We start from the raw sequence: 13,643 nt of genomic DNA, 5'->3' as shown, positions 1-13,643 counted from the left end.
AAGCAAAAAGTTAAGAAAAGCAGAGCAAAACAGAATCACATCACGTTAGTTACAAAAACACAGAGATGGAGTCTGAAGAAAACATTAAGAATAAAACAAAGTGAAGTTACATGAGCTTCCTTCCATGTTCTGTATTTTATTCTGCATGTGCACGTGAATATGAGCAAACCTGAGGAAAACTTGAAAAAGACAGCAATTATAGTTAATTTGATGTAGAAAACAAAAAGAAATGATCATCATCAAGTATCAGATAAATCAGTAACATCTGTACATGAGCAGGAGAAATGAAACACAATTAGAATTAACTGCTGACATCTATATCAATATTATTTTGCTATCAATTCTTTCTATGAGGAACAAGAGCAATGAGCAACAGTTTTCTTTTGGCTCAAATCATTGCATTTCCTAGTTTAAACAGACAGTGAATGTCCTGGACATGTTAGATACCCAAAAAATCTGACTGACATGTTTGATTGTTTTAATCTCCCAGTTTTTTTGAAAAGCAGCATAAACATTTTATCAGCATTTATGCAAAGAAAAGAAGGAGTAAACGTCTAGATTTGCAAAAAATAGAAAATACATTTGAACTTGAATTTGCATTGTCCTCAATGAGCAGCTATTTACTGTTTTTTGTTGTGGGTGGTGGATGCACAAGGTCCAAGATTTCTCACTGCTGCTGTTACTTTCCGCCCAATATGAGATAAGAATTGTACAGATTCATCAATCAAATTGAAAGTCGTCGAGCCATATTTTTTTTTTACCTATAATCCAATAATTTTATCTATAAACCCATTTTAACCAGTTAATCAGAGCAGTAGATTATGGTCCACTGGCTGCTGTGGTCCTGTGGCTCCAGCAGGGACGTGGGAGGAGTTTAGAGGGTTGGGGTACCTGCTGACTGCGGTGGGTGAAGCAGGAATGTTTCCTCCCATCCTGACTCCTCCTTGCTGAGAAGCAGGAGCCTGAATGTGGCCGCCTGCAGGGGGCACGGCGATGCCTGCTGGTGCCCACGCCGCTGCCACACTGCCAGGCATTGTGGGCCAGGGTGCCACAGCTTGGCCAGGCCACTGATTTCCCAGAGGCCCTTGCTGGCCCCAGGGCATGTTTGTGGGAGAGTATAGGGGAGAGGAGTATGGAGAGCCCCCTACTGGTTGTGTGGGGAACATGGAGAGGATCTGAGAGGTGGAGAGCGCCAGCTGTGGGGACTCTGGGGGAAAAGAATAAAGTGGGTCTTTAAAACTCAGTTCTGCACTGATAGTGCAGCACTTCCTGGAGTCTCAGCTTTTTGCCAGGTAGCCTCACGATGACAACAACTCGATATCACTCTGCTCGGCTGCTGGTTGCCAAGAAATAGTTTAGGCATGTAACCACCTCTGAAACCACAGCATTTCGCTTATACATTTTCATGTATGGATTTAATATATAGAGTTTCAATTAATGAGCGTTAAGCTGTCTTTTTAAGTGGCTGTCACTGTTTTATGATATTTCATGGACTTACCAATTTATCAACTCATCTAAAAAAAATCACAGATTAATCATGAAATGAATCATGCAACCCTAATTTAAGGGCAGGGAAAGGTCATTGTCACTGTTTAGTAATTCAATTCAATTCAATTCAATTCAACTTTATTGCCTGTTCAGGTAAAAACAGAAATTTTTCTTTTGTCACGGCTATAAAAACAAGGTTTAAAAACCCACATTCAGGCATTAAAAGACACCCCCACACATCAAAAAACATATAAATAAAGGACAAACACAATGCAGACAACACACCACTGATTGCCATCCAGGGGTACTTGTACCCTATTAGGGTACCTCTGCAGTTGCCAGGGTAAACATAGGAAACATTTGTCAGTAGCTCAGCAAAAACCTTTAGCAAGCAAGAGGAGAAGTTGTATGGTTGCAAACTTGACGGTTGATGATATTCGATTGAACGTGTTTGGAAAATGAAGGATGGTTTCAATGAGGGGGTACATCTGACAAAAAAGGCTGCATCACACCACCACACATTAAACTTGTTCTTCAAAATACACACATCACACAGCTGTGTATCCATACATGAACTCATTCTGGAGATAACCTTCAACAAAAATGTTTCTGTTCCACTAAAAATCATGTCCACTCTTTGCTGCTGTGCTTCCATTCACTGTGATTTTGTCATTTTTTCACAACAAGCAATCAGAGAAAGATGATGGAGGCTGATATTACAGAATCTTTTGATGTAGGAACTGAGCATGTGCTGAGAAAGCAAGCCTGTCCGATTATCACTGATGCACAGAAAACCCTGCACATCCCTCAGTCTCGCTAGAACATTGAAACTTTATATTAAAACATGACATAAACTTGGCTCTTTATCAGTTGTACCATGGGAACCATGCTACTCCCCGCTGGAGTGCTTCCTGAATAGGGAGACCATGAGAAAACACTGTGTACATTACAAGTCACTGTGCTAAATGTCAGAGGTCCATTGAGGAGAAACATCTGTAGGGAATCAGTGTATGAATCCATACTGCTGCCTAATCTTTTGATTTTATCTCATGATGTATATGATATATATATGTATATATCTATATTTACTTTTAATCTTGTGCAGACTTAAATATTGTCATGTCATGCTCAATTGAGATGTGAATTAAGTTTTGGCGTGCGAGCTCGCACTTCAGTCATCTTATTTAGATTGAAACAGTTTCAGTAACACAGTTTGTGCTGTGATGTGTGATGTGTGTGAATACGCTGTGGAGGTGTTAATGCTCTGATTCAATAAGACATGAGGGAGATGCCTGCAAGTCCCTTCGAAATCTACAGGACGGAAGTGGCTAAGTGCGTCTCATAGTGGCGTTGTGTCAGCCGGATGTCTTTAATGATATTTATCGAACTGATAATCTCTGATCCCCTTTGGTGTGATGTCAGAAAGAACTGTATTAACAACATATTTTGTGTCTTCGCATTTGTCCTGCTCTTCTGAATATCGCAATGCAATCAAGTCAACAAATAAACAACTCTCAAACCAGCTATTTCTAAAAAGGGACTACATTAGACGTTTCACAAATACAGCTTAAAATAACTTCCCTCTTCTATATCGATAACATTTAGACAGCGTTGTTTCAGAATGTTTGCTATAAAGAAAAAATGGGAAAAATAGGAAATACACTTCTCAACCTCAGTCCAGTTTATTACAAGTTATTGCAAAATAACAATATTGGAGAATGTCTCTGCCAATTCTATATTTTTTGGTTGTTATAATTTAAAAAAAACTCTCTCATGATGCATGGCTCCATTTTGTGTGTAATGTGCTTTGTTTGCTGTTTAAACACATCTAGTCCACTGCTATTGCATACTGCTAAAAACTATGAATTTTAAGAATTACATAAAAAATGGAGGGATCTTTGGAGAGACCAGGCAAGAAGGAGAGAGATTGTTTTGCCCTGCATTATGAATCCTTTGCAGGACCTCCACTCTCAGGCTGTGTGCCACACTGTAGAGTAACACTGTTTGAGAGTAATCGCAGGCAAAGAGCCACAGAGAGACTAAAGAGACTCAGCGCAGAGCAAAAACACTCATGTCAGTGTCATGTTGTAACGAACCTGGCTGATAGCTGGTACATGGGCTCTGAGAGGGATTCAGGGGCTCCTCCATCTGGACGGAGAAGACCTCCATCAACTCATTAGTGGAAGAGGTCTGTAGACGGAGAAATAGAAAAATAGTGCAGTCTGTATTTTATAACAGGGGAAAACATTTCAGTCACTCATATTTCAGCCAACATTATGGTGGCAGCCTATTGTTTTGGCTGCAGTTTACATATTTGTTATTTAACCCTGTCTCTAAAGAACAATGACGTAGTTTGTCAGATGTATTTGTCTTTATTTCAGTTAAAAACATTGAAAGTCTGAAAGGGCAATTGATCTGTTGTTGTTGTAGGTAGAGGGTTGGAGAGTATTGTCAGTTATTGAATAGAAAATACATGGCAAATGAGTAAAGAAATCCATTTGGATTAAAAAATGGACGCTTCCATTTAAATTTTCGATTCAAACATCTACATTTTCAAATGCAAATGAAATGCATTTTGCATATTCATCTTTTAAACAAATCAAATCATACTTACAAAAGCGACAATGGCACAAACTACAGGTTTCCCTGTGTGCATTCTACAACATGTGAGACTCTGTTTCTTTTAAATTATTATCTAGTAGCTATAATCTGGTGGTGCACGCAAAACATGCTTTTGTAGCTTGAACCTGGGGTCTTTCTGTGTGGAGTTTGCATGTTCTCTCTGTGCTCGCGTGGGTTTTCTCTGGGTACTCCGGCTACCTCCCACAGTCCAAAGACATGCAGGTTAAGTTAATTGATGACTCTAAATTGCTCGTAGGTGTGAGTGTGAGTGGTTGTCTGTCTCGGCCCTGTGATTGACTGGTGAGCAGTCCAGGGTGTACCCCGCCTCTCGCCCAAAGTCAGCTGGGATTGGCTCCAGCCCCCTGCAACCCTTAAGGATAAGCGATATGGATGATGGTTGGTTGGATGGATGATTACATAATCCTGATAACATGTAATCTATTATTACCAAACACTGTGGGCTCAGCAGGGAACTTTGAAAAACCACGGCTCATAACCGTGTTCAGAAATAGTGTATTAAAACATTCACATGTTTGATCTCGTGTTTTGTTTAATTTACCTGGTTCTGTCCTGACGAAGAATCTGGTCGTGGACTGAACACCTCCTCAAGAGCTGGTCCCTGAAAATAAGGGTACATTCAACGTTCAATACTGAAGAGTTTTGTCTTAACATGTGACCTCCATCCTTTGGGGAAAAAAAATAGACAAAGAGATAGAGAGATTAATCTTTTATTTACCTCATCTGGAGGTGCTGAGCTGTCATTCAGTAGTAGCAAGGAACTGGTCTGAAAAACAAAGGAACACAACTGAACACAAAAAACTAAACACACACACAAAACTATCACTGATTAACATCTAACACACATAAACATAAACTCGTAAAGATTTTCTCTGACTTGTGTTAGTGCCTCTGCAGGTCCCTCTGCCATCTCTTGGTCCACAGCCTGACAAACCTCCCTGATGTCGGCCAGGACCGGATCTGCCTGGTGAACACAGATAAAACGTCACACTGCGTACAAGCCACGTTCACTGCAGTGTGGTACAACGCACAAAAATGGTGCTCAGAAAAACACACTCAGATTTCCCTAACATGCCCACAGGAACCTCTTTAGGGGATATCTTGAGCTTTACAAAGGTTTGTAAGGATGTAATCTCAATTATATACAGAAACATTAACAACCTCCTGAACCCATCAACTCCTTTCAAGGCACAATGGGGGAAAGACCTGAGGGGAAGACAGGTCTTTCTGCTCAAATGGAAAACACCCCTTTTTCCCTTTAACAATCTTTAGGCCAGAAAACAGAGAAACTTAAATTCAGCTCTCATGGAAAACCTGCATGTTTTTATCCAATATGGTTTCCATTCTGGCCTCCCCTTTTTTTTTTTTAAATCATTTTCTATATTTTGGGTTTGTGACAAAAAGTCAAAAGCTGTTTATTTGTGTTCCTGATTGATTGCTGTGTGGTCATGATGATTATTGCATCGCCAAATAACAATAAAGAACCCAATAAATGTGGTGGTGTCCTGCTCACAGTCAGCTCTATGGGCAGTGTTTGTGGGGAAGACAGAGAAAAATGTTTTTGTTTTCTCTCAAATTTTCATCCAGCGACTAAACTTTCATTAATGTTGGTTTTTGCAGGTTGCTGAATGATTTTGTCATGTGGCCCTTCAACTTTGGCCATAATTTGTCAGTTATGTAATGTAACATTCATACACAACCATAATGTAATTGACAGTAATGTGCCACAGTGTTTTTTGCCTGTAATTGTATGGGTATCTTTGAAGCCAATTATAGGACTGTCTCTGACGTAAAGGGATTCAGTAAATAGCTTTATTGCTTTGAATGTCATGTTAATTCCCATTTGGCAGGCGAAGATGGACTCTATGTTTATATCTATGATGTTTGGTGTTCAAACGCATCAAAGATGATGGACAATGTTTCCCAGATGCCGAATTTTTTATGTAAAAATGAAGACCATGTTTTTACCACGGTCCTGTTGCTGCTGTATACATTAATCCAGACACAATTTCAAAACATGCACTACTGAATTAGTCCCTGAGAGTGTACATAATATGTATATGCATGTATGTGCATATATATATCCTTGTAATATACTTGTATCCTTGTATATTGAGATTTCTCTTTGCAGACCACAAACATACTCGCCCTTATTGCCATCCTGCTTTCGGCACACTTATGTCCGTTCACTGCACTTCCTACAATAAAATCCATTGACACGCCCCAATCAATATTATTATATATGTAGCTAATGTTAATGTGGGGTCACTGTAGTCAAATTATGCCTTGTGTAGCTGCAGTAAGAAAGGTAAAACCAGCAGTTATTTCCGTGTTATTAAGAGATCCTGTATCCGATTTAGTACTGGGTGTTGTTACCAAGTTGGCCATCTTGATATAGAAGAGGCTGTAGGTGTTTTGGTCTTGGTAGACATAGGACAGAGCTCTGGGGTCAGACGCATCCTTCGTCAAAGAGCTGATCCTGCTCCTGCCGTGGTCATAAAGTACACCCTTAAAAACAGACAATATAGAGAATTTGAGCTTTTATTTATGTTACAACATGTTTCACCGCAACACTACCATTGAGCAATAAATAAAAACTGATGTCGGAACAGAAAACTACCATTAATGCGAGAAAAAAAGTTAATTATAACCATTCATGTCACCACATTTAAATAGTTTTGTCTGGTTTCCCATCTCAAATTGTTTCTTTTCTCTAGCTGTTGTGTTGGAATGTGTTAAATGCTAAAGTTTATGCTTTTCAGGGGGAGAAGATAGAGATCTTGACTTCTAACTGAGGTAACATCATTTCACAATAATCTGTAGTGGACTAAACTGGCCCATGAGACTCTCTCTTTTGTCAAGAAACTGGAAAGCAAAATACTGGAAAACTGATCCTTGTCAGTTGTATAAATACTCAGCTATGTATCCCAAAGGAATCCTGAGAATTGTCCAATTTTGGAGAAAGAAAGAAAAATTATGCAGATATTATCTGGGATTAGTGTGGTGAAGCAGGAAGCAGGAAACTGTTAGTATTTTTACTAGGACCCACAATGGTTGTTGTGGTTGCACACAAGGGAAAGATACCTTTTCATTAACCTGAGAGGGGCGCTACAGCTACAGGACAACACACTGAGGACAGAGCAATCTCGGGGAGAGAAACTCACCCCGGTCCTTTCATCCACGATTTTCAGGCCGCTGGAGGAAACTCTGAACCAAACTCTCTGCTTGTGTTTCCCCTGTTTCCTTGCTGCTACCTCAAAGCCCTAAAACAGATGGATTAAAAAAAATGGAGTGGTTAAAAGTAGGAGCACAGTCAGAGGAGCTGAGTGGTGGGGCAAAAGTGAAACTAATGTTTACACTGATGATTTATATTAAAGCCACTGTGTGTACAGTCACTTTCACTTACTTCACTTATAACATTTGTGAAGCTGGAGTGGTGTGTGTGTGGTGACAGTAGAAGTGATAGCCTTACTATTTGAAGTTGTAATCTTGTGAATTTTCAGCTAAACAAACATCTGTTAAATCACTATTGCAAAATAAGTTAACACAGTGGTTACTGAGCCCATGGCCCACTGATGGAAGCCTTTGCTTTGCCGCTAGAGAGGGTGGGCAGAAGTAGTTTACCATTTTCTTTGGTCTCTGCTTGCTTTACAAGTAAACAGATAGTATAGCTGAATAAACGAAGAAAAGATCGATGACTACGGACGATGAAACTTAATAAATAACTGTAAATCCCAAAAAAAGAAACAAATTTGACGTTCAGATGAAGACAATCAAAACTGTCAGCGAGGACACTGTTTGGATCTCTCTTAGAGTGTCATCCAAATTCATACCTGCAATCATATATCACCATAGATGCTGCCAAAGACAAAGATTGTTGCTTCAAAGCTCCTCATAGAATATTATAGCGTAACATTTAGACACAGTGTCCTTTATGATACAATAAGACATTTTCAAATTCTACACATAGTTGCTTTAATGTGACGGCAATACTTTTGTACTTGTCTATATATAAATTCAATAAAATATTAATATAAAATAATGTATATATGTATAGTATATATGTGGCTAACTTTTGTGATGACACTGATTCACCTCCAGTTCTCTCTATGAAGTGTTCAGCCCCTTTGGAAGATGCTTGCTTGTTTATTTTTCTTATTTTTTTCTTACATAACCTTCACTCCCATTGGATTGTCCAAAATCCTATGAGATTAAAGGGCCTGAAGTCATTGACATGTCAGAGGTGAGCAGGATGTCGAACATGTCTGAAGCCCCTTTTCCACTTTTCCAATTTTCCCATAACTCCCTTTCAATCCAAGAAAACCAGTTCATTTGCCATAGTATATGCATAGGTTATACATACTTAAAATCTCCTGTAGACGTTTTCATGTTTTATCATCTACAGTGAATCAAAACAGATTTAATGTGGCTTTTTTGAAACATACCTTTTTTTAAGCTTGCATGGGGAGCAGCATGAAATATACTGTATCCTATATCCTGATGATAAGGTGCATGCCACGGCAGGGGATCTGTGTTTCCTGCTTCTCTGAGCTGATTGTCAAATGAAAGTGAAAAGCCAAAATAATTTATGATAAAATACCTCAACAATTACTGGACGGATTAAGATGAAATGTCTTACAGACATTTGCGGTCGCCAGAGGATGAACCCTTCTGATATTAATGATTTCCTGATGTATCTTGTGCCAACATCACATCATATTTTTGACTTCTATTGAAATATCTATCGGATACATTGTCATACTGTGTTGTATTATATTGTACTGCAATATAAAACAAGTTTCATGTTCAAAATTCATGAAAATCATTACAGAATTAAGTGAGTTAGACTCAATTTTGTAATGAAGGCTTCGTCTCTCCGTGCAGTTTCCCAGCAGATCTTCACCCACCCAATATGGCACCCAATGTAGACGCTGGTGACATACAGCAGCAGCCAATGAGGTATCTACATTTCTACATCTGTGGTGCTCACATCGACAATGCTAACATGCTCATCATAAGCAGAAATAAATAAACAAATATAATGGTTATACAGTACAATGATATGATATGATATGATATGATATGATATGATATGATATGATATGATATGATATGATATGATATGATATGATATGATATGATATGATATGATATGATATGATATGATATGATATGATATGGAGGCTGGAGCTATACAGAGGGTTTATGTTTTGACATAGAGATGAGCAAGTGAAGCAACTGAAGTAAATGAGTTAGAGTCGATTTTGAGGCGGCTGCGCAGACAAACATCACATGATGGAACTCAGCATCTATGTTTCTGTATCTATGGTGAGCACGTTGGCAGGTGATGTTAGCCTTTAGCTCAAACCACTGTTGTGCCTTCGTACAGCCTCACAGCACTGCTAGCATGGCTGTAAACTCTATGTCTTGTAGCTTCAGCCACAAATTCTTGATCTGATTGGGGATCTGGCAGCTCCAGGGCATTCACATGATTGATTTAAAGCTGCTCCTATGCGGATCTCTTGCTCTGCTGATCAGTGTCTAGAAGGCCACATCAAATCTATTCCTAGTATGGTGCATTCTTTTTGTAAGAACTGTATCCTCCAGCTTTATGGAATAGCATTATAGACTGATTGGTCAAATTAAGCCTGTATAAGTTTAGAAACTGCCAGTGATGTGAGATAGAAGATGTCCCTGATGACCCCTGAATCACTCACTCGTCCTATGATTTTAGACATGAAATGTTTACTTTTCATTTTTCTTTCTGATAAAATGACTGACTGTCATCTCACACACACTTAGGCAGGTTTGATTAAGAGGAGACAGAGGTGAGTTTGGGGGCAGACTACCTTCAGTTTCATCATGGAGTCCCAGCACATCTTTTCTCCCTGGGCGTCAGGTACCGGGTCCACGCCGATCAGCTTGGCTTTGTAGCGAACCCCGTCTCCATGGAAACGGGATACGGTGTCACTCAGTGTTCTGGGTGCTCCTGGGAAACACGCAGAGAGGAGATAAAAGGTCAAACAACGAGGAGAAAACTGTGTGAGAGCGAGGAAATGCATGTCTGTGTATATTTGTGTTACTTAGTTGTGTCTTAATTATGTTTGTGTGTTATAATTAGATCAAAGTACAGTGTTTATTTGTGTTTTTAATATGTTTACACTTGTATCTCTTACCATAATGCCTCTATGTTTTAGCAGAGTGTAGAACATGTTTTGTGTGTATTGTATGAGTATATATTTATATGTGTTTGTAAATGGATAATCAGTAAACATGCTGGTGTTTATATGTTCCTAATGTATTTTCCATGTGTTCTGTGTGTAAGCAAATTGCTGATCGAGCATTTGACAGATGGTTGGTCAATGTTTCATCTCATTTCCTGGAATGAAAACAGTAATTCAGTGATTATAAAAATGTCGCCATGTGTTGTTGTTACAAAGGTCGCCTCTTAAACAGCTTCACTCACGTTGTGTAAGAATTTACAGGCTTTTAGTCGCTGTTTAGTTTGATGTTCAGCACTACCTTTGACAGTCCAGCACAAACCAAAAGTCAGTCAATGACCTATGCTGCTGATTGTAAAAAGTCACATAACCACTAATCTGAACAAAAATAAGTCTCTTTTTGAATCACAGGCTTCTAGTTTGGTGAAAGTAAATTCAGTGAAATCAGCCAATAAAATCCATGCATTATACTTTGTCATACACATTATTACAATTTCCTATTACGTCCATTTAGCTTTCATTATTTTTTGACCAAACATAAATGTTTGCCTCTGTCCTGATGAAGGTTGGTGAGTCTGTGAAAACGGCAGGGCAAACAAAAGAAATAATTTTATCGCAGACAGTCTGATATGTTCTATGTTATTATTATACACAAGAATGTTGTCAATAAACCAAACCAAACTAGACCTCTGGAGCCTTTGATACTGCAGACAGGAGTTCAAATCAGATCTGACATGTGATTAGGTTTAAGCAACAAAAGCACCTCAGCTAAGGCTAGTAAAAGTTGTACTTTCAGTTCAATGTTAATAAAATAATTTAGACTTTTTTCACCATATAGACCACAAACCGTAACCATTTAATGTGAGTGCCTAAACATAACCATTAAAACTTTTAATCATGATTTGATGAATGAATTTTAATAGAATGATGCATGTTGCAACATGTATGTAATACAACAGCAGATGCATGTATATGCTATTGTAAATTAGTTGGACATAGATATAATATACTGTATACGCAATATACACAGACAAGGTCGTGTCTAAAGCAGATTTTTAGCCTTGAGGTAACAAAGTTAAAAACTCCCACTGAACTTAATATCTAGGATTTAATAGCAGCAGCTGGCTCATGTCTTTACAATGACCAGTGGTGAGTTTTAAACTTTTGTGTCTGGTCCGTTTACATTTACATTATCTTCTCTACTAAAGTATTTTGTAAGATGTTGTATACTATATATAAACTTGATTAGCTGACTTAGCAACCACAGTAAGAAAAGAACACCGCATCTGATTTCAGGATGCTTTATTTGCTTTTGCAATCCTTTCTCCAGTATTTCATCATTCAAGTTGAACTACAGTAGTTTTACAGTGGTTTTTATAGGTGCAGAAATGGAATATAGTCTCACTCAGAGTGATCACACTCTCATAAAACCATCATTGCTCATGATTGGCTAATAGTTAACACGGCTGTGCAAAAGAGAGAGAGATCAGATCAACATTTCAATGTAGATTTGTATTTTTAAAACTGACAGACACAGACAAGAGAAAGCAGCTTTGTTGACAAACCAGCTGCAAATGGAAATGTGTAAATATTGGTGGTTTTGGAGAAACATTCAGCTGTAATTCGCACCAGACTTTTATCCATTTGACATGAAAGCTTTCTCAAGTTGGACACATATGAAGGATTTCCAGTAAGACACTACTGTATACCATAACTTAACAAATTATATCAACAGTGTTTCTCAAACAGCTGGAACAGCTGGACACCCTCCAAGGTGCATGAAGGAGGAACAAGGAAGAAGAACAAAACATACAGCGTTACCTGAAAACGCTGCCATTTCCCATTAGATATTAACAAACTCACTGTCACAGATCAGACCAGGGGACATACTGTGTTTAACCAGCAGTATTTAGAAACACTTGTACAGTATACAGACTGCTTTAAAGTGATATATTCAATCACCATGATGTGTCATTGGTTGTGCCACCAGACTAAAACAAAAGGCGGTCCTTTACAAACAAATTCACTTGAGTGAATCCTCTGTTATTAGTTAAAGGGGTTAGGAGAAGTTTGGAGACTCACAAGAGACGCCCTAATTTTAGCAATGTCTTCAGACAGAAGGTGAAGGGAATTTTAAAGATGGAAGTCAGTGGAAATGTTCCCAATTTTTGGCTTTGGCTTCATTTTGGAAGGAACTCTGCATAGTGACAGTCTAAGTCCAGTCACCTTAACACTTTCTAGAATTAAATTGTAGTTACTTGTGAAACCCTAATAGATTACTTTTGAAAAAGAGTTGTTATTGAATATTTGCTCTTCAACTGTGTCTTCTGAGATGTTTTATCCTGTTGGATTTAAAATCTCAGATAGCAAATCTTTCTATTCCAAAGGTTTTAACAAAAATAGGCTACAGAAGCATAAGATAAAATGCTGAAATAATCCGTTTCTGATCAGATAAAATTTACTCTGTTGTAATGTTGTTCATTGCTAACCATGTCCAATTGGTAAGAAGCAGGTTTTTAAAGGTTTCTCTTCGGTCATGGGTAATAGCTTCTGTCAAAAGGTACGACTCTGAGCTTAGTTTTTGTCTGACATCCAATCCTGACAGTCAACAGCAGCCGAACGTTTGTACCTCTTGTGCTTGAGGAGAGCCAGGTCCTGACAGGAGTTTGGCCCGGGGCAGGACAACTCCCAGTCCCAGCCATTTGCTCCGTCTCCATCATGACGAGGTCTGTTTGGAAATTCAAGGCCGTGGGGTTTAGGATGCAGTGAAGCCAATGCAGCTGTCACACTTCTTTGCTGAAGATCAGTTCTGCAGCCTTGAGAAAAAGAGAGGAGGCTTGAAGTGGAGAAAATCAAAGGATGTCAGACATTCAAAACACACAAAACAAACTGCAAAACAAAAAACAAAACACATCTCCAGATTTTAAAAAGTTCTGGGATGAAGGGAAATTGTTTGATCCACCTCACCTGCTGGGAGTGTGTCTGCTCTGACCCTGCTGCTCGGCTTGACGCACAGTTGAAACTTCTCAGAGTCAAAGGTCAGACCGCAAACTCAGTGGTGATATATTAACATCCGCTGGGAGGCCCAATACATGGGAACTCTTGTTGAAGATTGAAGACACTCATATAGGAAGGACTGTCAGAGCTGGGTGGTTTCCCTCTAAGGGGATGAGTGAGAGGTCATGTGCTTCCCTCAAGGACAAGCTTCGGGTGGTATTTTCTTAAAATAACAGCTCAACTAAATGTGTCTCATGGCCAGAAGAATATAGAGCTTGCTGAAAACCTCTGCAGGAA

The 13,643-nt window shown here is 38.9% G+C and overlaps 1 protein-coding gene across 1 annotated transcript; it reads right to left on the bottom strand.

Annotated features, from left to right (window-relative positions):
* Positions 1 to 120: 120 nt before the first annotated feature.
* On the bottom strand, positions 121 to 13,450 carry LOC139202835 (disabled homolog 2-like). The gene is made up of 10 exons (XM_070832424.1): positions 13,317 to 13,450; positions 12,979 to 13,165; positions 9,978 to 10,117; positions 7,293 to 7,391; positions 6,505 to 6,636; positions 5,006 to 5,092; positions 4,847 to 4,894; positions 4,670 to 4,729; positions 3,585 to 3,678; positions 121 to 1,207 (listed from the first exon to the last, which is right to left on the bottom strand). The coding sequence occupies exons 2-10, from the start codon at positions 13,067 to 13,069 to the stop codon at positions 807 to 809; spliced, it is 1,152 nt and encodes a 383-aa protein (XP_070688525.1). The 5' UTR covers positions 13,070 to 13,165; positions 13,317 to 13,450; the 3' UTR covers positions 121 to 806.
* Positions 13,451 to 13,643: the final 193 nt, after the last annotated feature.

This window comes from Pempheris klunzingeri, chromosome 6 (genome assembly GCF_042242105.1).
Source record: "Pempheris klunzingeri isolate RE-2024b chromosome 6, fPemKlu1.hap1, whole genome shotgun sequence".
Lineage (NCBI taxonomy): Eukaryota > Metazoa > Chordata > Actinopteri > Acropomatiformes > Pempheridae > Pempheris > Pempheris klunzingeri.
The sequence above is the reverse complement of the archived record's forward strand: the minus strand, read 5'-3'. Positions and strand labels throughout refer to the sequence as shown.